This window comes from Panulirus ornatus, chromosome 7 (genome assembly GCF_036320965.1).
Source record: "Panulirus ornatus isolate Po-2019 chromosome 7, ASM3632096v1, whole genome shotgun sequence".
Classification (NCBI taxonomy): Eukaryota; Metazoa; Arthropoda; class Malacostraca; order Decapoda; family Palinuridae; genus Panulirus; species Panulirus ornatus.
Genome location: NC_092230.1, coordinates 36752001 through 36776948, shown reverse-complemented (window position 1 = coordinate 36776948; position 24948 = coordinate 36752001). Strand labels below are relative to the sequence as shown.

At 40.8% G+C, this 24948-nt stretch overlaps 1 protein-coding gene across 1 annotated transcript in view; it reads right to left on the bottom strand.

Moving 5' to 3' along the window:
• Nf1 (neurofibromin 1) overlaps positions 1–24948 on the bottom strand; it is a 1160697-nt gene that overhangs the window by 419522 nt on the left and 716227 nt on the right. The window contains exons 32-34 of the mRNA XM_071663491.1: positions 12773–12911; positions 12146–12310; positions 11910–12011 (exon numbers count right to left, since the gene is read on the bottom strand). Coding sequence (XP_071519592.1) covers positions 11910–12011; positions 12146–12310; positions 12773–12911 — 406 coding nt within the window. The remainder of the gene's footprint in view (positions 1–11909; positions 12012–12145; positions 12311–12772; positions 12912–24948) is intronic.

Genomic DNA, 24948 nt, shown 5'->3' with positions numbered 1-24948 from the left:
CGTGGTTGAGAGAGCAGAAGAGGGTGTTTTGAAATGGTTTGGTCACATGGAGAGAATGAGTGAGGAAAGATTGACCAAGAGGATATATGTGTCGGAGGTGGAGGGAACGAGGAGAAGAGGGAGACCAAATTGGAGGTGGAAAGATGGAGTGAAAAAGATTTTGTGTGATCGGGGCCTGAACATGCAGGAGGGTGAAAGGAGGGCAAGGAATAGAGTGAATTGGAGCGATGTGGTATACCGGGGTTGACGTGCTGTCAGTGGATTGAATCAAGGCATGTGAAGCGTCTGGGGTAAACCATGGAAAGCTGTGTAAGTATGTATATTTGCGTGTGTGGACGTATGTATATACATGTGTATGGGGGGGGTTGGGCCATTTCTTTCGTCTGTTTCCTTGCGCTACCTCGCAAACGCGGGAGACAGCGACAAAGTATAAAAAAAAAAAAAAATATATATATATATATATATATATATATATATATATATATATATATATATATATATATATATATATACACATATATATACACATATATATACACATACACATACATATGCACATATACACACACACACACACACATATACATATTTATACATATGAAAAATGTAAGAAATAATTTAGAAAACTGAAACTTCTAGCTTGAAATGAAATGAAAAAATGAATGTCACATAATGGTTCAACCTCTGGCTATGGAAAAGGGAAATGTATAATTTATTTACACAAACGTCAATAGTAGTTCTCATCAATTTAACCACTGTATCAATAAGCTTCAATGTTTAAGCTACATTTTTTCCAATTTCACCATGGTTGTTTAATTTGTTTATGGATGGGGTTGTTAGGGAGGTGAATGCAAGAGTTTTGGAAAGAGGGGCAAGTATGAAGTCTGTTGGGGATGAGAGAGCTTGGGAAGTGAGTCAGTTGTTGTTCGCTGATGATACAGCGCTGGTGGCTGATTCATGTGAGAAACTGCAGAAGTTGGTGACTGAGTTTGGTAAAGTGTGTGAAAGAAGAAAGTTAAGAGTAAATGTGAATAAGAGTAAGGTTATTAGGTACAGTAGGGTTGAGGGTCAAGTAAATTGGGAGGTGAGTTTGAATGGAGAAAAACTGGAGGAAGTAAAGTGTTTTAGATATCTGGGAGTGGATCTGGCAGCGGATGGAACCATGGAAGCGGAAGTGGATCATAGGGTGGGGGAGGGAGCGAAAATTCTGGGGGCCTTGAAGAATGTGTGGAAGTCGAGAACATTATCTCGGAAAGCAAAAATGGGTATGTTTGAAGGAATAGTGGTTCCAACAATGTTGTATGGTTGCGAGGCGTGGGCTATGGACAGAGTTGTGCGCAGAAGGATGGATGTGCTGGAAATGAGATGTTTGAGGACAATATGTGGTGTGAGGTGGTTTGATCGAGCAAGTAACGTAAGGGTAAGAGAGATGTGTGGAAATAAAAAGAGCGTGGTTGAGAGAGCAGAAGAGGGTGTTTTGAAATGGTTCGGGCACATGGAGAGAATGAGTGAGGAAAGATTGACCAAGAGTATATATGTGTCGGAGGTGGAGGGAACGAGGAGAAGAGGGAGACCAAATTGGAGGTGGAAAGATGGAGTGAAAAAGATTTTGTGTGATCGGGGCCTGAACATGCAGGAGGGTGAAAGGAGGGCAAGGAATAGAGTGATTTGGAGCGATGTGGTATACCGGGGTTGACGTGCTGGCAGTGGATTGAATCAAGGCATGTGAGGCGTCTGGGGTAAACCATGGAAAGCTGTGTAGGTATGTATATTTGCGTGTGTGGACGTATGTATATACATGTGTATGGGGGTGGGTTGGGCCATTTCTTTCGTCTGTTTCCTTGCGCTACCTCGCAAACGCGGAAGACAGCGACAAAGTAAAAAAAAAAAAAAAAAAAAAAATATATATATATATATATATATATATATATATACTTGTGGCATGAGAAACGTGGGAGGTGGGCAGATTAGAAAGGGTAGTGAGTGGTGGGATGAAGAAGTAAGGTTATTAGTGAAAGAGAAGAGAGAGGCATTTGGACGATTTTTGCAGGGAAATAATGCAAATGAGTGGAAGATGTATAAAAGAAAGAGGCAGGAGGTCAAGAGAAAGGTGCAAGAGGTGAAAAAGAGGGCAAATGAGAGTTGGGGTGAGAGAGTATCATTAAATTTTAGGGAGAATAAAAAGATATTTTGGAAGGAGGTAAATAAAGGGTGTAAGACAAGGGAACAAATGGGAACTTCTGTGAAGGGGGCTAATGGGGAGGTGATAACAAGTAGTGGTGATGTGAAAAGGAGATGGAGTGAGTATTTTGAAGGTTTGTTGAATGTGTTTGATGATAGGCAGAAATGGGGTGTTTTGGTTGAGGTGGTGTGCAAAGTGAGAGGGTTAGGGAGAATGATTTGGTAAACAGAGAAAAGGTAGTAAAAGCTTTGCAGAAGATGAAGGCCAGTAAAGCAGCGGGTTTAGATGGTATTGCAGTGGAATTTATTAAAGAATGTGGTGACTGTATTGTTGACTGGTTGGCAAGGATATCTAATGTATGTATCACTAATGGTAAAGTGCCTGAGGACTGGCGGAATGCTTGCATAGTGCAATTGCACAAAGGCAAAGGGGATAAGAGTGAGTCTCCAATTACAGAGGTATAAGTTTGTTGAGTATTCCTGGTAAATTATATGGGAGGGTATTGATTGAGAGGGTGAAGGCATGTACAGAGCATCAGATTGGGGAGGAGCAGTGTGGTTTCAGAAGTGGTAGAGGATGTGTGGATCAGGTGTTTGCTTTGAAGAATGTATGTGAGAAATACTTAGAAAAAAGCAAATGGATTTGTATGTAGCATTTATGGATCTGGAGAAGGCATATGAAATAGTTGATAGAGATGCTCTGTGGAAGGTATTAAGAATATATGGTGTGGGAGGTACGTTGTTAGGAGCAGTGAAAAGTATTTATTGAGGATGTAAGGCATGTGTATGTGTAGGAAGAGAGGAAAATGATGGTTCTCAGTGAATGTAGGTTTGCGACAGGGGTGTTTGATGTCTCCATGGTTGTTTAATTTGTTTATGGATGGGTTGGTCAGGAAGGTGAATGCAAGAGTTTTGGAAAGAAGGGTAAGTATGCAGTCTGTTGGGGATGAGAGAGCTAGGGAAGTGAGTCAGTTGTTGTTTGCTGATGATACAGCGCTGGTGGCTGATTCGTGTGAGAAACTGCAGAAGCTGGTGACTGAGTTTGGTAAAGTGTGTGAAAGAAGAAAGCTGAGAGTAAATGTGAATAAGATTAAGGTTATTAGATACAGTAGGGTTGAGGGACAAGTCAATTGGAAGGTAAGTTTGAATGGAGAAAAACTGGAGGAAGTGAAGTGTTTTGGATATCTGGGAGTGGATTTGGCAGCGGATGGAACCATGGCAGTGTAAGTGAATCATAGGGTGGGGGAGGGTGTGAAAGTTCTGGGAGTGTTGAAAAATGTGTGGAGGTCGAGAACATTATCTCAGAAAGCAAAATTGGGTATGTTTGAAGAAATAGTGATTCCAACAATGTTATATGGTTGCAAGGTGTGGGCTATGGATAGAGTTGTGTGGAGGAGGGTGGATGTGCTGGAAATGAGATGTTTGAGGACAATATGTTGTGTGAGATGGTTTGATCGAGTAAGTAATAACAGGGTAAGAGAGATGTGTGGCAATAAAAAGAGTGTGGTTGAGAGAGCAGAAGAGGGTGTTTTGAAAAAGATATGGTTTGGTCACATGGAGAAAATGAGTGAGGAAAGATTGACCAAGAGGATATATTGTGTCAGAGGTGGAGGGAATGAGGAGAAGTGGGAGACCCAATTGGCGGTGGAGAGATGGAGTGAAAAAGATTTTGAGTGATCGGGGCCTGAACATGCAGGAGGGTGAAAGGAGTGCAAGGAATAGAGTGAATTGGAACAATGTGGTATACCGGGGTCGATGTGCTGTCAGTGGATTGAACCAGGGCATGTGAAGTGTCTGGGGTAAACCATGGAAAGTTCTGTGGGTCCTGGATGTGGAAAGGGAGCTGTGGTTTCGGTGCATTATACATGACAGCTAGAGACTGAGTGTGAACGAATGTGGCCTTTGTTGTCTTTTCCTAGCACTACCTCGTGCACATGCAGGGGGAAGGGGGTTGTTATTTCATGTGTGGCGGGGTGGCGATGGGAATGAATAAAGGCAGACAGCATGAATTATGTACATGTGTATATATGTATATGTCTGTCTGTGTGTGCATATATATGTATACATTGAGATGTATAGGTATGTATATTTGCGTGTGTGGACGTGTATGTATATACAAGTGTATGTGGGTGGATTGGGCCATTCTTTCGTCTGTTTCCTTGCGCTACCTCGCTAACGTGGGAGACAGCGACAAAGTAAAATAAATAATTAACAGATAAAATGTTTATGCGAGTGGTTGGGCTATTCTTTGTCTGTTTTCCTTCCGTTACCTTGATGACGCAGGAAACAGTGATTAAATATAATAAATAAATATAAAGTTGAGAGTAAATGTGCATAAGTGCAAGGTTATTAGGTTCACTAGGGTTGAGGGACTAGTCAATTGGGAGGTAAGTTTGAATGGGGAAAAACAGGAGGAAGTGAATTATTTTAGATATCTGGGAGTAGACTTAGCATTGGATGGAACCATGGAAGAGGAAGTGAGTCAGAGGGTCTGGAAGGAGGCAAAGGTTCTGGAAGCATTGAAGAATGTGTGGAAGGCGAGCACGTTATTTTGGAGAGTTAAAATGGGTATGTTTGAAGGAATAGTGGTTCCAACAATGTTATATGGTATCGAGGTATGAGTTATAGATAGGATTGTATGGAGAAGGGAGGATGTGATGGAAATGAAATGTTTAAGGACAATACGTAGTGTGATGTGGTTTGATCGAGTAAGTAATGAAAGGGTAAGAGAGATGTGTGGTCATAAAAAAAAAGTGTGGTTGAAAGAGCAGAAGAGGGCATGTTGAAATGGTTTGGACACATTGAGAGAATGAGTGAGGAAAGATTGACAGAGGGTATATGTGTCAGAGGTGGAGAAAAGAAGGATAAGTGGGAGACCAAATTGGAGGTGGAAGGATGAAGTGTAAAAGATTTTGAGCGATGAGAGTAAATGTGCATACGAGCAAGTTTATTTGGTGCAGTAGGGATGAAGGACCAGCCAATTGAGAGGTAGGTTTGAATGGAGAAAAACTGGAGGAAGTGAAGTTTTAGATATCTGGGAGTGGACTTGGCAGCAGATTGAACCAAGGAAGCGGAAGTGAGTCACAGGGTGGGGGGAGGGGGCAAAGGTTCTGGGAGCAGTGAAGAATGTAAGGAAAGTGAGAACTTTATCTCGGAGAGCAAAAATGGGTATGTTCGAAGGAATAGTGGTTCCAACAATGTTACATGGTTGCGAGGGATGGGCTATTGATAGAGCTGTACGGAGGAGGGTGGATGTGTTGGAAATTAAATGTTTGAGGACAATATGTGGTGTAAGGTGGTTTGATCGAGTAAGTAATGAAAGGGTAAGACAGATGTGTGGTAATAAAAAAAGGTGTGGTTGAGAGAGCAGAAGAGGGTGTGTTGAAATGGTCTGGTCAAATGGAGAGAATGAGCGGGGAAAGATTGACAAAGAGGATATGTGTGTCAGAGGTGGAGGGAATAAGGAGAAGTGGGAGACCAAATTGGAGGTGGAAGGATGGAGCGAAAAAGATTTTAAGCGATCGGGGCCTGATTATACGGAAGGGTGAAAGTCATGCAAGGAACAGAGTAAATTGGAACGATGTGGTATACCAGGGTGGATGTGCTGTCAATGGATTGAACCAGGGCATGCGAAGCATCTGGCGTAAACTATGGAGAGGTCTGTGGGGCCTGGATATGGAAAGGGAGTTGTGGTTTCGTTGCATTACACATGACACCTAGAGACTGAATGTGAACAAATGTGGCCTTTTCTTGTCTGTTCCTGGCACTGCCTCGCTGTAGGGGGTGGGGTTGTTATTTCGTTTGTGGTGGGGTGGCAATGGGAATGGATGAAGGCAGCAAGTATGGATATGTACATGTGTATATATGTATGTATATGTTGAAATGTATATGTTTGTATATGTGCATGTGTGGGCATTTAGGTATATACATGTGAATGTGGATGGGTTGGGCCATTCCTTGGCTGTTTCCTTGTGCCACCTCGCTGATGCAGGAAACAGCGATTAAGTATAAAAAATAAATGTTGAGAGTAAATATGCATAAGAGCAAGGTTATTGAGTTCAGTAGGGTTGAGGGACAAGTAAATTGAGAGGTAAGTTTGAATGGAGAAAAACTGGAGGAAGTGAAGTTTCAGATCTGGGAGTGGACTTTGCAGAGGATGGAACCATGGAATCGAAAGTGAGTCACAGGGTGGGGGAGGGGGCAAAGGTTCTGGGAGCACTGAAGAACTTGTGGAAGGCGAGAATGTTATCTCAGAAAGCAAAAATGGGTATGTTTGAAGGAATAGTGGAACCAACAATGTTATATGGTTGCAAGGCATGGGCTATAGATAGGGTTGTGCAGAGGAGGGTGGATGTGTTGGAAATGAAATGTTTGAGGACAATATGGGGTGTGAGGTGGTTTGATTGAGTAAGTAATGATAGAGTAAGAGAGATGTGTGGAAATAAAAAGAGTGTGGTTGAGAGAGCAGAAGAGGATGTACTGAAATATTTTGGTCACATGGAGAGAATGGGCGAGGAAAAATTGACAAAGAGGATACATGTGTCAGAGGTAGAGTAAACAAAGAGAAGTGGGAGACCAAGCTGGAGGTGGAGGATGGAGTGAAAATGATTTTGAGGGATCGGGGCCTGAATATACGGGAGGGTGAAAGGCATGCAACAGATAGAGTGAAATGGAATGATGTGGTATACCAGAGTCAACGTGCTGTCAATGGATTGAACCAGGGCATGTGAAGCATCTGAGGTAAACCATGGAAAGTTTGTGAGGCATGGATGCAGAAAGGGAGCTGTGCATTACACATGAAAGCTAGAGACTGAGTGTGAAGGAATGTGGCCTCTATTTGTCTTTTCCTAGCACTGCCTCGGGAGAGAGATTTCATGTGTGGCGGGGTGGCTACAGGAATGGATGAAGGCAGCAAGTATGAATATGTACATGTGTATATACATATGTATATGTCTGTGTATGTATACATTGATATGTATAGGTATGTATGTGTGTGTGTGTGGATGTTTCTACACGTGTATGTGGGTGGGTTGGACAATTCTTTTGTCCGTTTCCTTGAGCTACCTCACTAATGCAGGAGACAGTGATTAAGTATAATAAATATGAAATAAAATATCTATACAGAGAGAGACTAAGAGACAGACAGAGAGATAATACTGATAAAGAGAATACAGATAGAAAAAAAGATAAATTCTTTCTCTCTCTAACCATCCCTTTCTGTCCATCATTATTCTATTGCCTTCCCACTCTTCTACAGGTATCATTTTGGCCACTGCTCCTATGAGATGTGTGCATGTGTCTCTGCTACTAAAGCTTGGACCTATGGCATACACTGATTGCCATTTCCCGTAGATCACGTGTGGACTCCAGCCACAGAAAACTTAAACGTTTATCAAGATACCTCCTCCATTCTTTCAACTCTGAAGTAGTAGTATCCACTTCCATCATTCTCTCTTCCTATACCCTTTCTACCATTAATCCTTAGGTGGTAAGTGACTTCATATGAGGTCCTCAAGTGGTTCACCTCATATGAGAACCATCTCTTAAAATGACAGCCTCTGCATCGAGACAAATGCACTGCCATAAATACCTCTGCTGGCATCCAACGCAATGTTTCCATACATTACTACCTAAAGATTTTCCTTACACTGGAAAGATGCATGGAAATGTCAAGAATGCCTGTATGAAACTTTCATCCTTATGTTACTGTATAAATTTTATTGCTGAGTCACTTTTACAAGACAAGTTATTTCTGTTGAAACAGCATTACTAGTCATCTTTGTTTGTGACAAAAACACTTAAAATATTACCACACAACTCATTTGGTATGCCTGAAAATACTAATGGGGTACCTCATACACCTAGCATAATTGTAGAATAGTGCATGCTGTACTCATAAACAATGGCTCAGCAGGTTCAGCTGTATATCATTTTAAATAGGATTTTAGGTGTTACCAGACTTTGCCGACATGAGGTTACTCTGTGACTGAAAAACCACCTTTGGTGAGGCTTCATCACTGTCAGCTGATGAAGCAGAATGCTGTCATATCAAAGAAATTTTACTTCAAAGGAGTGCACACTTTCCCTGTTACTGAGCATAGTGCAGCCTTGAAGCTGCAAGAGCACATGAAAAAGGGTTATACAGGTTCAGCAACCTATTATAACCTGAAAACTGTTGTTTTGACAATGGAGGTGCAAATAATGAAAGTTGTGGACTTCAAGCGAAATATTAATCGTTTGTTCTTAAATGTAACTATGGTACTGCTTTCAAAAATTCTACTTGGCAAATTGTTCCGTGTTAACAATCCTGTTGAAGAAAAAGTACTTTGCTCCATTCAAGGTAAATCATTTGCCCATGAGTTTCTATCTAATACGAGTAAAATCAGATGAACTAAGTCGTACGAAATTTGAAAGCTCAATATTATCAAAGCCTTCAATCATTTTGAATAACTGTATTAGATCACCTCATAACCTCCTCTTTTTTAAGCTAAATTGATTCAAGTCATATAATCTTATCTCACAGAATTTGTTTCTCAATCTGGGAATCATCTTGGTTTCTAGACCCAGTACTCTCTCCATTCTATCTGTGTATTTTAAGGTAGGGTGACCAAAAGTGAACACAGTATTCAAGGTGTGGAAAAACTAATGAACTGTATGGAGTATGGATGATTTCTTTGCTTTTTTCACTGCTTTTCACTGCTTCTGTGCACTGCTTACTTGGTTTTAGGTCACCAGAGATTATTACACCAAAGACTTTTTCCTTATTTACCTGCTGCAGTTCAACAGAATTCATACTGTCGCTTGACTTTTCATTTTTTCAACCAATGTGAAAAACTTAGCACATGCCAATATCAAATTCATTTGCCACTTATGAGCCCAGTTCATCAGTTTGTCTATGTCAGTCTGAAGCTGTTGACATTCAAGTCCACTTGTAGATTTAATACCCAGCTTTGTATCATCAGTGAAATTTGATATCTTGCAATGCAGCCAATTACCAATATCATTAATGTATATGAGAAGGAGAACTAGTCTCAAGACTGATCCTTGTGGCACTTCACTTGTTACGTGTAACCATTCAGAGGCTTGACCATTAATCACTAATCTTTGCTTAAGGCCAGTTAACCAATTCCCTATCCACTGAAACACAACACCATCAATACTGTGTGACTTAATTCTTTTCAGTAACTTCTGATGTGAAACCTTTTTGAAAGTCTTGATAGATAAAATCAACTGCTTTACTTTTGTTGTATATGTTGAATAAATCATGAAATTGAGCAAATTTGTCAAATATGAGCAATTTTGTTGAAAATCATGCTAAGCATCATTTATCAAGTGTTGGTCATCAATCTCGAACGATGGTTCGCACAAGTTTTCTAACAACAGACGTTAAGCTAATAGGATGATAATTTCTGGGCAGTGACTTTTTTGAATATCAGTGTTATATTGGCAAACTTCCATTCATCTGGAACTTTTCCTGAAGCAAGTGACTTGTTGACAAGGGCAGTCAAGGGCTTAACTATCTCATTTTTAAGCCCAGGTGGTAAAATGAACTTTCAACGTGTCAACATCTTTGGACAATACTACTCTAGTCATAACCTCTGTATATGCCCCTGTAAGTGGCTGATACCATGAGGGCCTCTAGGGGAAAGATAAAACACAGATCTAGGGAATAAGATAAAAAAAATAGGGTAGGGGTTAAACACAAAGTCTTTATGCAAACACAGGGAAGGCATTGTACTGATTGTTTATAAGTAATATTTACAATGACAGGGATGCAATGAATATACATAACTACTTGTGTAGGACCTGGCAATACAGCAGCCTGTGTGTACAAGGTCAAGTATACACAAACTGGCCACACAACAGTTGGTATATTCATTAACTGTTGTAAATAATCCAAGGTGAATAAATGTGATTTAATAGTATTAATGAATCCCATACAAACTCTTATAAGTCATATAAGTAAGTCAATTACTCAATACTCTTCACTCTAGAAAACTGAACACAGATAAATATCCATGGAAGGCTGGAAGAAACTAGAATATACAGTAAAGCAAGAGTAAAAATTTTCCTCCACCTGAGATGGGAGATATATTGAAGTAGGCTGGTAGTGAGGGCCAAGAGATGATAATTTCAACTCCAAATGAAGGTTGCTTATTAGTCAGAGGGTGAACCTGGGTCGAGTCATAGGCCATTACTGCTAAATATGTGGTCAGTAAAAGACTGAGTGGCACATGCATCACCAGACAGTTGAGGCTCAAAAACTTTTCTAACACCTGGGGATTCTAAAGATTCTCAATACTTGAGATGACCCAATCCTGGAGATAAATAGGTGTGGAAAGACTTGCAGCTGTGCAGAGCTAATTCCATAGTACCTAGCAGACAAAATGTTTTGGCCAATGAGTTATGGGAACTTCTCCAATTGGTCAACACCAAGTTCAATGAGTTTTCCATCCACACCCTCAGATTTTCTTTGGTTAGTATCGATTACTTTCCATTTCTTAATCTGGAAAAACAATAAACCTTGACCCAATACAACTTTTCCTCTTTATCCACCCTATGAACAAAAGTTAATCATAATAAAAGCATTGTGTCAAAACTTTTTTCAATTCCATCTCAAATCAACCCACACACATACTGCTTTTGTTAATGGACCTCACCAAAATCCAAAGGACTTTGTTTTGATTATACAAGTTCATGCCAATCAATTCTTTAATCTCTAAACTGTCAAATTCATGATATTTCCTCACAAAAATCTGGTTATGGCCTGTATGAAAAGCTTGCTTACACATACTTTCACTTTTATAATAACCCAGAAAGTAAGTGCCATAGCTAGACGACAGCAAAGACAGATGGATGACCATAAGGACAAATTACCAACACTGGCACCTGCGTAACACTTTCCAGAAATTATGGATCTCTTGTGCAAAAGCGAGCATAGAAGAATACAAAAAATATATCAACAAAGCTAAAGAAAATATGGCAAACAGAATAGCACCTAAAGCTGGCAGCCCAAGCCACTGTTTAGCTGAATGCTTATCAACATATATTCTTCCTATTGGCTGAGCTCAAAGATCACACAAAAGAAGAAAACTTATGTGTGTTGCACATCTCTAGGCAGATATTTTGAACACCTTGATGGTGTCAATGACTTTATTTGTTTGGAAAAAAAAAAAGACAGCTCAAATGAATCTGTACTAAACAGACCCATGCAATGAAAACTTAAGAGTTTTTCAACTGTAAATACTATACCAACACCACCTCTACCAAGGAAATCTGTTGACAGCCACAATGAACATTTATCACTTATGTGAGGTGCAAGGGAGGAGTGGACCTAATTGACTCAAGACATGTGATAAGGCCAAAAAGGATAACATGCACCTCAAACCATGATACTTTGCTACAGACACAAAAATGGATATTATAAGTAAGAAAAAAAATGGATATCTAGTGATCCTTTAAAGCCATGCATGCATAATGGGTTACACAGATGCCAGTGTAAGTATTCTGGATCATGCACATTACATCATCATTGTGCTAAAGTGATAATGCTAAGAATATAATAATTCTGCAATAAAGATTAACAGTGCCTTATATGGTGGGCCTCCATGTTCAGTTATACAGTGACACATAAAAAGTAAAAAGAGATACCAATCTATAACAAAGTCCATTGGAGAACATGATGGAAAATTTAAAAATATAAAAATCAAGAAGGAAAACCAACTAACCTCTTCAATTTCTGAAGCATAGTAGACATCATTGAGTAGCACAGAATGAGACAGCACCTTGGTTTTTTCAGCAGATGTTACCTGGATAGCTGATGGTCCAACCTGAATGGATACTATACTTACAATACATTCAGGGTAAAATCAAATTTTCTAAACAAAACTGTCTCATAAAACATTAACTTCAACAAATGTCTGAACAGAAAAACCTTTAAATGAACACTGAATGTGTACTTTACCTTAATAGCAACTTTGGTGTCCTTGTGTGATAGTTTAAGTGCATTGTTGAAAACTTTAAGATCCTCATCTAGGGAGGTGGTAGCTCCAGGTAATTTTTGCTGGTCAGGTTCAATGTAATCATTTAGTCTTGCTGGAGCATCCAGAAAAATAAGTTTCTTGTGGCCCTTTACATGCGGAAAAAAATCAATGAACAATACAAATAATTAAAATCACATAACTATCTCTAACTATTCTCATTTACAATGAGGTCATGATGAACATACAGCCTCTCAGTTCACTTACAAATGAAAAATATATGGTTAGAGTTTTACAGTCAACATGGCGATTAACGTGAACATGGCCATGTACACCAGAGAAATTTATTCAATAATTAAACTGTAGATAACTTTTGCTTTGACTTGACTATGGTTTCCTTGAGATTTGCATCAATTCATACTTTAAGAGAAATTCATACGGGTACTAATCTGATTATCATGAATCTGGAATCTTCCTATACACTGTGACAATCAATTCTTGCAAATAATCAATAATTCAACATTGAAGTGAGTCTTTTTCAAAATCTGAAAAATGACTTCTTTTTCTCCCAGTGACAGAATGATCACAGACAGTTAAAGGCTTCATCTTACCTTGAGTGGTGCTAGAATTCTGTCATGGTATTTTGTGTATTCTCTGACCCATGAGTTTGCATTGTAAATATATGCTGCATGGATGTTTTCATATGCTACTTCAGGCAACACAACAAACCACTTTTGCAGAAACTCTGTCCTGGTGAAGTAAGCAGGCATGTCATCAGCATACAGAAAAATCTTATAAGTTTACAGCAAAATTTTCATACATCTAAGATCTACCATAATCAGGTTGCTTGAGCAACTCTTGCTTTCACATTGTATCTCCTATCCTTTCTATAATACTGCAATAAAAATTGAAGTATATGGCATCCTGATTAATGCCACTATACTCTGACTGTAAACAACAGGAATCATCACATGATGACTTAGTACTGTAATACACTCTACAGGTTGTGCAATGCTAATCTTCGCAAGTTATTTTTAACACCCAATAGTATTTTGAAATATGCATGAATGGTCAGTGTCTCTTAGATCACTACAGCTGCTTACTTCAGAGACCAGCAAGGTAGGGCCAGATACTCATGAAAAAAGGCCTCATTTGCTCAAACCCATTCCCTACCCATTATGGATAAATGCACTAAAATCACAGTTCCCTATCCAAAAACAAGCCCCACAGACCTTTCTGTGGTTTCCTCTGGCTGCTTCATTCACCCTAGTTCAGTCCACTGACAGCACATTGCCCCTGTTTACCAAATTGCTCTAATTCATTCTATCCTGAGCAAACTTTTCACCCTCCTACTGAATCAGGCTCCAAGCACTCCAAATCTACTTTACACCATCCTTCTGTCTCCAATTTGGTACCCTTATTCTTCTTATCCCATCCATTTCTGACACATACTTCCTCTTTGTCTACTTCTCACTCATTCACCCCCAGGTCCACACCATATCAGGACAATCCTCTTTCAACCACAGTCTTATGACTACCACAACTCTCTCTTACCCTTTCATTACTTACTTGATCAAAAAACTTTACACCGTATACATACCGTCCTCAAACATTTCATTTTCAAAACATTCACCCTGAACCATATATCCTCACTTATGGCACATGCCTCATATCTATTCAATATCATTGGGACTACTGCACCTTCAAGCATATCTATTTTTGCCCTCCCAGATAATGACACCTCTATACATTCCTCAATGTTTCCAGAACCCTCATCCACTTATTATCCAATTGCTGCCATATCCACTCCCAGGTATCTTGAACAACCCACTTCCTCCATATCTTTTCCATTGAAACTCTTACTCCAACTAACCTGTCTTTCTACCCTGCTAAGCCTAATAACCTTGCTTTTATTCATATTTACCCACAACTTCCTCCTTTCATACAATCTCCCAAACTCAGACATCAACTTTTGCAGTTTCTCTCTTGAATCTGCCACCAAAGTTGTGTCATCACCGAAAAAAAAATGACTCACTTTCTTGGCCATCTCACTACCTACAGACTACATACTCACCCCTCTCTGCAAGACCCTTGCATTTATCTCCCTCATCAACCACCCATAATCAAATCAAACAGACATGGTGACATTACACACTCCTGTCACAGACCAACTTTCACCTGTGACCACTAACTCTCCTCTCTACCTACTTACTCACATACCTTACATTCTTGATAAAAACTTCTTACTGCTTCTAGTCTGTTTCGTCCCAAGCCATACAGCTTACCAGGTACAGTCAACAGACTTTTTTTTTTTTTTTTTTTTTTTGCCGCTGTCTCCCGCGTTTGCGAGGTAGCGCAAGGAAACAGACGAAAGAAATGGCCCAACCCACCCCCATACACATGCATATACATACGTCCACACACGCAAATATACATACCTACACAGCTTTCCATGGTTTACCCCAGACGCTTCACATGCCCTGATTCAATCCACTGACAGCACGTCAACCCCGGTATACCACATCGCTCCAACTCACTCTATTCCTTGCCCTCCTTTCACCCTCCTGCATGTTCAGGCCCCGATCACACAAAATCTTTTTCACTCCATCTTTCCACCTCCAATTTGGTCTCCCTCTTCTCCTCGTTCCCTCCACCTCAGACACATATATCCCCTTGGTCAATCTTTCCTCACTCATTCTCTCCATGTGACCAAACCATTTCAAAACACCCTCCTCTGCTCTCTCAACCACGCTCTTTTTATTTCCACACATCTCTCTTACCCTTACGTTACTTACTCGATCAAACCACCTCACACCACACATTGTCCTCAAACATCTCATTTCCAGCACATCCATCCTCCTGCGCACAACTCTATCCATAGTCCACGCCTCGCAACCATACAACATTGTTGGAACCACTATTCCTTCAAACATACCCATTTTTGCTCTCCGAGATAATGTTCTCGACTTCCACACATTCTTCAAGGCTCCCAGAATTTTCGCCCCCTCCCCCACCCTATGATCCACTTCCGCTTCCATGGTTCCATCCACTGCCAGATCTACTCCCAGATATCTAAAACACTTCACTTCCTCCAGTTTTTCTCCATTCAAACTCACCTCCCAGTTGACTTGACCCTCAACCCTACTGTACCTAATAACCTTGCTCTTATTCACATTTACTCCTAACTTTCTTCTTTCACACACTTTACCAAACTCAGTCACCAGCTTCTGTAGTTTCTCACATGAATCAGCCACCAGCGCTGTATCATCAGCGAACAACAACTGACTCACTTCCCAAGCTCTCTCATCCCCAACAGACTTCATAACTTCATAACTCAACAGACTTATAGCTAGAAATTTTGAACACACATCTTTGTCCCCCTTGCATTTATAAAAAAAAAAAGAACTATAAATGTATTGTCAATCCTCAGGCATCTCTGCATATACATGAATTCTGCCAATCCTCAGGCATCTCACCATCATATACATGAATTCTACCAATCCTCAGGCATCTCACTATATATATATAAATATAAAGGAATAGCTTTGTTACAAGACTCTGCCTATTTGAGGTTAAACCACAAGTGAAAGGCTGTATCATTTTTAATGGATCAGAGTACTGTCCTTTCAAAGAACTTCTTGCATCAAAAGAGTCCACCTGCCCCTGCTACTGACAGCAACACAGCCTTGATGCTGCAACAGCCCCTGGAGAAAGGATTTTGCTAATACTTAATTATATATAAACAGCTTGCAGAACCTTCATCGCGAAGAGATATATGCACAATCACCACTGGAAAGAGATAATAAAAACGGTGAGTACTCTGTCTGAGGATGTATAAAACGAAAGTACTCACCATTTTTATTTTCTCTTTCCAGTGGTGATTGTGCATATAAACATCATGTGGAGTTGTACAGAATAAAAGGACTGCTAAGAAAAATACCTGTTTGAAAACCAAAGTGACATACTTACTTATATGTGGGTGAGTGGGTTTGGATCAATGCTAATTGTTGGATTATGTATTAACTGACTGGCGTGTAATGGAGAGACCTTTACATGTAAATGTGCTGAAGAGGGCAGCTGGTGGGATGTCTGATCACTTCCTGGTAATGGCAAGGGGGAGAGTTTGTAGACACATGAGGGAAGGAGGAAACATTATGAAAATAAATGAACTTGGAAAAGAGGGATTGGGTGAAGAATGGCATATGGTGAGAATACACTAAACAAAACTTTGGGAATGGAATGCATTTGGGAAAGTAATGCTTACAAGTGTGAGAGAACTCCCAAGGAATGCATTTGGGAAAGTAATGCTTACAAGTGTTAGAGAACTATTGTAAGACCCACGCATACTACCATTAATTTTTCATTAACTATTTGTTATTATCATTTTACTGTGAGTTACATAGAGTCAGATGCATGTTCCCACGGGCCCACTGTTCCCACGGGCTACTGTTACTCAGGATGTTTGAACATGTAAGAGCTGATCTGTTATTTGAACACGTTGTTGAATGGGTGTTGACGGACTCCCATATAACTCCTGTCAGTGTGACCCGAGGGGACACACTGGCCAGCATCGTCACACTGTTCAATAGAGTGTGTCGTAGTGTGTCATAAGGCTATAGCCCAGAGTACAACAGATGTACGTACATATTCTTTTGTAATAAATCTACAAAGGCCGCCTGATCTTCATTGACTACCATCCACGAAGAAGACCTGTATTCATTCCTGACAACTAAAACTTACAAATGTTCATATGTACTTATCCCACCGCTGCCACCATTTGTAAGGTTGAGTTGTCAGGAATGAATACAGGTCTTCTTCATGGATGGTAGTCAATGAAGATCAGGCGGCCTTTGTAGATTTATTACAAAAGAATATGTACGTACATCTGTAGTACTCTGGGCTATAGTCTTATGACACACTACGACACACTCTATTGAACAGTGTGACGATGCTGGCCAGTGTGTCCCCTCGGGTCACACTGACAGGAGTTATATGGGAGTCCGTCAACACCCATTCAACAACGTGTTCAAATAAAGGTTCAGCTCTTACGTGTTCAAACATCCTGAGTAACAGTAGCCCGTGGGAACAGTGGGCCCATGGGAACATGCATCTATGTAACTCACAGTAAAATGATAATAACAAATAGTTAATGAAAAATTAATGGTAGTATGCATGGGTCTTACACTATGTGATATGCAGGAGGTGGGATGCATGCATGTAAAAAAAAGGTTGCAAGTGATGGGATGAAGTTTAATCGGCTCGTGGAAGAGAAAAGGAAGATGTGTGGGTGAGAAAAGAAAGGTGTGGGTGTTTCTTGCAGGGAAAGAGTGGGAGTGACTGGGAGACATTCAAGAGGAAGCAATAGGATATAAAGGGAGTCACACAAGGAAAATTACATATATGGTGAAAGGGTATTGACAAACCTCAGGGATTACAAGACAATATTTTAAAAGACAGTGAAAACAAGTGAGTAAAACAAAAAACAAATAGGTATATCAATGAAGGGGTGACATGGGGAAATGGTAACAGGTAAACAAGAAGCAATGAAAAGATTGAGTGCATATTTTGAAGGTCTGTTGATTGTGTCAGATGGCAGATGTGAGGTGTCTAGATGTAAAGATATACAGAGCAAATGAACCAAGGCAAATGGTTTAGTGAATATAGAAGACATGTTGAAAGCCTTGCATAAGATGAAGCGTGGCAAGGCATCTGAAGTAGATGTGATGGCAGTTGAATTTCTCAGGAAAGGGTGTGACAGTGTTGTTAATTGTTTAGCTGGGTTTCAATGGGAGTATCACTAAAGTTGTGATGCATGAGGACTGGCAGGATGCCTGTATAGGTCCACTGTATAAGGCATGTGAATGTTTGAATTATGTAGGTGGTCTGTTGGGGATGAGAGAGCTTGGGAAGTGAGTCAGTTGTTGTTCGCTGATGATACAGCGCTGGTGGCTGATTCATGTGAGAAACTGCAGAAGCTGGTGACTGAGTTTGGTAAAGTGTGTGAAAGAAGAAAGTTAAGAGTAAATGTGAATAAGAGCAAGGTTATTAGGTACAGTAGGGTTGAGGGTCAAGTCAATTGGGAGGTGAGTTTGAATGGAGAAAAACTGGAGGAAGTGAAGTGTTTTAGATATCTGGGAGTGGATCTGGCAGTGGATGGAACCATGGAAGCGGAAGTGGATCATAGGGTGGGGGAGGGGGCGAAAATTCTGGGAGCCTTGAAGAATGTGTGGAAGTCGAGAACATTATCTCGGAAAGCAAAAATGGGTATGTTTGAAGGAATAGTGGTTCCAACAATGTTGTATGGTTGCGAGGCGTGGGCTATGGGTAGAGTTGTGCGCAGGAGGATGGATGTGCTGGAAATGAGATGTTTGAGGACAATGTGTGGTGTGAGGTGGTTTGATCGAGTAAGTAACGTAAGGGTAAGAGAGATGTGTGGAAATAAAAAGAGCGTGGTTGAGAGAGCAGAAGAGGGTGTTTTGAAATGGTTAGGGCACATGGAGAGAATGAGTGAGGAAAGATTGACCAAGAGAATATATGTGTCGGAGGTGGAGTGAACGAGGAGAAGAGGGAGACCAAATTGGAGGTGGAAAGATGGAGTGAAAAAGATTTTGTGTGATCGGGGCCTGAACATGCAGCAGGGTGAAAGGAGGGCAAGGAATAGAGTGAATTGGAGCGATGTGGTATACCGGGGTTGACGTGCTGTCAGTGGATTGAATCAAGGCATGTAAAGCGTCTCGGGTAAACCATGGAAAGCTGTGTAGGTATGTATATTTGCGTGTGTGGACGTATGTATATACATGTGTATGGGGGTGGGTTGGGCCATTTCTTTCGTCTGTTTCCTTGCGCTACCTCGCAAACGCGGGAGACAGCGACAAAAAAAAGAAAAAAAAAAAGTGTTGAGTATATCCAGTAAGCTGTATGTGAGAGTGGTGTTTAAAAGGGCAGTGGTATGCACAAAGTATCTGATTACGGAGGAGCATGTGGCTTAAGGAGTGATAAAGGAAGTGTTGACCAAACCCAAGCTTTGAGAATTTGCGAGAAAAATGTAAAAAAAAAAAGGACTTTATTGGCCATGTACGGATCTGGAGAAAATGTATGAGAGGGATGACATATATTAATTGTGAAGGTGAGACAAACATATGATGTGGGAGGAAAGCTACCAGAAGCAATGTTGCAGGTTTTATCATACTTGCATGTGTGTAAGTAGGAAGAGAAAAGAGAAAGTTGCTCAAGGTGAAGGTGATGTCACCATGATTGTATAATATGTTACAGATGGAAATGAGACAGAGATATATGCAATGGCTTTGGAGACAGGGGCAGGATTGTTGTTTGTTGGGGGAGTGGAAGGGGTCTAGGAGAAAATTCAGTTGCTGTTTGCAGATGGTACAGTTCTGGTGATTCACTTAACCAAGAAACTGCTGAAGCTCGTATTTGATTTTGGGAGATTGGTAGATAGAGGGAAGTTGAAAATCAATGTGACTAAAAGTAAGATAAAGAGGTTTATCAGGGGTGAGAGGCAGCTTAGTGCAAGAGTCAGTTTGAATGAAGAGAAATTGGGGGAAGTAGGATGTTTTAGATACCTAGGAGTGATTTGGTAGATGACAAAAATATTGATGAAGAGAATGATAGGGTAGGTGAAGGTGCAAATTCCTAACTGTGGGGAAAGAGAGGTCACTATCTGTGAGGGCAATGTTCAGAGTGTTTTACAGTGTAATAGTCCTGGTGAAGTATGAATGCCAGTCAAGGGCCTTCAATGGAAAAATATGGAAGAGGGTGGATGCATTGGAAACGAAATACCTGGGTAAATTTTATTTTTATTTCATGGTAGCTGAGATGGAATGGGCAACTGAAGCCTTAATCAAGGCTATCTCAAAGGCATAAGTTTACTGAGTATTCTTGGAAAATTATATGAGAGGATAATGATTGAAAGGGTAAACAAATGTACTGAGCATCAGATTGGGGAGGAGCATTGTGGTTTCAGAAGTGGTAGAGGATGTGAGGATCAGTTATTTGTTTTGAAGTGTGTGTGTGTGTGTGTGTGTGTGTGTGTGTGTGTGTGTGTGTGTGTGTGTGTGTGTGTGAGATATATATAAAAAACGTATGGCTTTCTATGTAGCACCTATGAATCTGGAGAAGGCACTTGATAGGGGTGATACAGAGCTATGTGGAAAGTGCATATTTTGAAGGTCTGTTAATTGGGTCAGATGGCACAGCTCCCTTTCTACTTCCAGGCCCCACAGACCTTTCCATTGTTTACCCCAGATGCTTCACATGCCTTGGTTCAATCCACTGACAGCACATCGACCTCAGTATACCACATCATTCCAATTCACTCTCCTCCTTGCACACCTTTCACCCTCCTGTATGTTTAGGCCTCAATTGCTAAAAATCTTTTTCACTCCATCCTTCCACCTTCCCACTTCTCCTTCTTCCCTCCACCTCTGACACATATATCCCCTTTGTCAATCTTTCCTCATTCATTCTCTCCATGTGTCCAAACCATTTCAACACACCATCTTCTGTTCTCTCAGCCACACTCTTTATTACCACACATCTCTCTTACCCTTTCATTACTCACTTGATCAAACCACCTCCCACCACATGTTGGCCTCAAACATTTCACTTCCAATACATCCACCCTCCTCTGTACAACCTTATCTACAGCCCATGCTTTGCAACCATATAACATTTTTGGAAATACTATTCCTTCAAAGATATCCATTTTTGCTTTCCGAGATAACATTCTCACCTTCCACACATTCTTCAATGCTCCCAGAACCTTCGCTCCCTCCCCCACACTGTGACTCATTTCCTCTTCCATGGCTCCATCCACTGCAATGCCCACTCCCAGATATCTAAAACCCTTCACTTTCTCCACTTTTTCTCTATTCCAACTTACCTCCCAATCAACTTGTCCCTACTGAGCCTAATTCTCCCTGACCCTATCACTTTGCACACCACCCTGACCAAAACACCCTTTATTTGCCAATCCATCATCAAACACATTCAACAAACCTTCAAACTTCTCATTCCATCTCTTCCTCACTTCATCACTACTTGTTATTACCTCCCTATTTGCCCCCTTCACTGATGTTCCCACTTGTTCTCTTATCTTACGCACATTATTTACCTCCTTCCAAAACATCTTTTTATTCTCCCTGAAATTTAGTGATACTCTCTCACCCAAACTCTCATTTGGCCACTAATTCCCTGCAAGAATCGTACAAAAACCTCTCTCTTCTCCCTCACTAACGAATTCATTTCATCACACCACTCACTTTCTTGCTTCTTGGATTCATTTCCCTAACCACCCCATCCATAAACAAATTAAAAAGCCATTGAGACATCACACACCACTGCCACAAACCAACATTCACTGGGAACCAATCACTTTCCTCTCTTCCTAATTGTACATGGGTCTTACATCCTTGGTAAAAAACTTTCACTACTTCTAGCAACTTACCTCCCACACCATATACTCTTAATACCATTCACAAAGCATTTCTATCAACCCTATCATAATCCTTTCCTGATCCATACAAACAAATCCATCTGTTTTTCTTAGTATTTCTCATGTACATTCTTCAAAGCAAACACCTGATCCACACATCCTCTACCACTTCTAAAACCACACTGCTCTTCCCCAATCTGATGCTCTGTACATGCCTTTACCCTCTCAATCAATACCCTCCCCTATAATTTCCCAAGAATACTCAACAAACTTATACATCTCTAATTTGAACACTCACCTTTATCCCCTTTGCCTCTGTACAATGCCACTATGCATGCATTCTGCCAATCCTCAGGCACTTCACCATGAACCATACATACATTGAATATAATCACCAACCAGTCAATAACAGAGTCACCCTCTTTTTTGATAAATTCCACAGCAATACCATCCAAACCCGCTGCCTTGCTGGCTTTCATCTTCCGCAAAGCTTTCACTACCTCTTCTCTGTTTACCAAACCATTCTCCCTGACCCCTCTCACTTTGTACACCACCTCGACCAAAACACCTTATATCTGCCCCTCTATCATCAAACACATTCAACAAACCTTCAAAATACTCACTTCTCACTTCACCACTACTTGCTACTACCTCCCCATTTGCCCCCTTCACCGATGTTCCCATTTGTTCTCTTGTCTTACACATTTTATTTACCTCCTTCCAAATCATCTTTTTATCTTATCTATTTACTTAGTTAGCTTTGTTGCTGTCTCCCGCGCTAGCGAGGTAGCGCAAGGAAACAGACGAAAGAATGGCCCAACCCACCCACATACACATGTATATACATACACGTCCACACATGCACATATACATACCTATACATCTCAACGTATACATAAATATACAAACACAGATATATACATATATACACATGTACATAATTCATACTGTCCGTCTTCATTCATTCCCATCGCCACCCCACCACACATGAAATAACAACCTCCTCCCCCCTCATGTGCACGAGGTAGCGCTAGGAAAAGACAACGAAGGCCACTTTCGTTCACACTCAGTCTCTAGCTGTCATGTAACAATGCACCGAAACCATAGCTCCCTTTCCACATCCAGGCCCCACAGAACCTTCCATGGTTTACCCCAGACGCTTCATATGCGCTGGCTCAATCCATTCACAGCACGTCGACCCTGGTATACCACATCATTCCAATTCACTCTATTCCTTGCATGCCTTTCACCCTCCTGCATGTTCAGGCCCCGATCACTCAAAATCTTTTTCACTGCATCTTTCCACCTCATTCCATCCACCTCTGACACATATATCCTCTTGGTCAATCTTTCCTCACTCATTTTCTCCATGTGACCAAACCATTTCAAAATACCCTCTTCTGCTCTCTCAACCACACTCATTTTATAATCACTCATCTCTCTTACCCTATTATTATTTACTCAATCAAACCACCTCACACCACATATTGTCCTCAAACATCTCAATTCCAGCACATCCACCCTCCTCTGCACATCTCTATCCATAGCCCACGCCTCGCAACCATATAACGTTGTTGGAACCACTATTCCTTCAAACATACCCATTTTTGCTTTCCAAGATAATGTTCTCAACTTCCACACATTCTTCAACACTCCCAAAACTTTCGCCCCCTCCCCCACCCTATGATTCACTTCCGCTTCCATGGTTCCATCCGCTGCCAAATCCACTCTCAGATATCTAAAACACTTCACTTCCTCCAGTTTTTCTCCATTCAAACTTACCTCCCAGTTGACTTGTCCCTCAACCCTACTGTACCTAATAACCTTGCTCTTATTCACATTTACGCTCAACTTTCTTCTTTTACACACTTTACCAAACTCAGTCACCAGCCTCTGCACTTTCTCACATGAATCAGCCACCAGTGCTGTATCATCAGTGAACAAAAACTGACTCACTTCCCAAGCTCTTTCATCCACATCAGACTGCATACTTGCCCCTCTTTCCAAAACTCTTGCATTCACCTCCCTAACAACCCCATCCATAAACAAATTAAACAACCATGGAGACATCACACACCCCTGCCGCAAACCTACATTCACTGAGAACCAATCACTTTCCTCTCTACCTACACATACACATGCATTACATCCTCGATAAAAACTTTTCACTGCTTCCAACAACTTGCCTCCCACACCATATATTCTTAATACCTTTCACTGAGCATCTCTATCAACTCTATCATATGCCTATTCCAGATCCATAAATGCTACATACAAATCCATTTGCTTTCTAAGTATTTCTCACATACATTCTTCAAAGCAAACACCTGATCCACACATCCTCTACCACTTCTGAAACCACACTGCTCTTCCCCAATCTGATGCTCTGTAAATGCCTTCACCCTCTCAATCAATACCCTCCCATATAATTTAATGATACTCTCTCATCCCCTCTCATCTGCCCTTCTTTTCACCTCTTGCACCATTCTCTTGACCTCCTGCCTCGTTATTTTATACATCTCCCAGTCATTTGCACTATTTCCCAGCAAAAATTGTCCAAGTGCCTCTCTCTCCTCCATCACTAACAATCTTACATCTTCAACCCACCACTCACTACCCTTTCTAATCTGCCCATCTCCCACCTTTTTCTCATGCCACAAGCATCTTTTGCCCAAGCCATCACTGCTTCCCTAAATACATCCCATTCCTCCCCTACTCCCCTTAGGTCAATTGCTCTGACCCTTTCCATTCTGCACTCAATCTCTCCTGGTACTTCCTCACACAAATCTTCTTTCAAAGCTCACTTACTCTCACCACTCTCATCACCTGAACATTTTCTCTTCTTTTCTGAAAACTTCTACAAATCATCACCTTTGCCTCCACAAGAGAATGATCAGACATCCCTCCAGTTGCCCCTCTCAGCACATTAACATCCAGAAGTCTCTCTTTCACGTGCTATCAATTAACATGTAATCTAATAACGCTCTCTGGCCATCTCTCCTACTTACATAAGTATACTTATGCATATCTCTCTTTTTAAACCACATGTTCCAAATCACCAGTCTTTTCTCTGCACACAAATCTACAAGCTCTTCATTTCCATTTACAACACTGAACACCCCATGTACACCAATTACTCCCCCAACTACCACTTTACTCACCTCTGCATTCAAATCACCCATCACTATAATCTGGTCTCATGTATCAAAGCTGCTAATGCCCTCACTTAGCTGCTTCCAAAACACTTGCCTGTCATGATCTTTCTTCTCATGACCTGGTACATAGGCACCAATAATCACCCATCTCTCTCCATCCACTTTCAGTTTTACCCATATC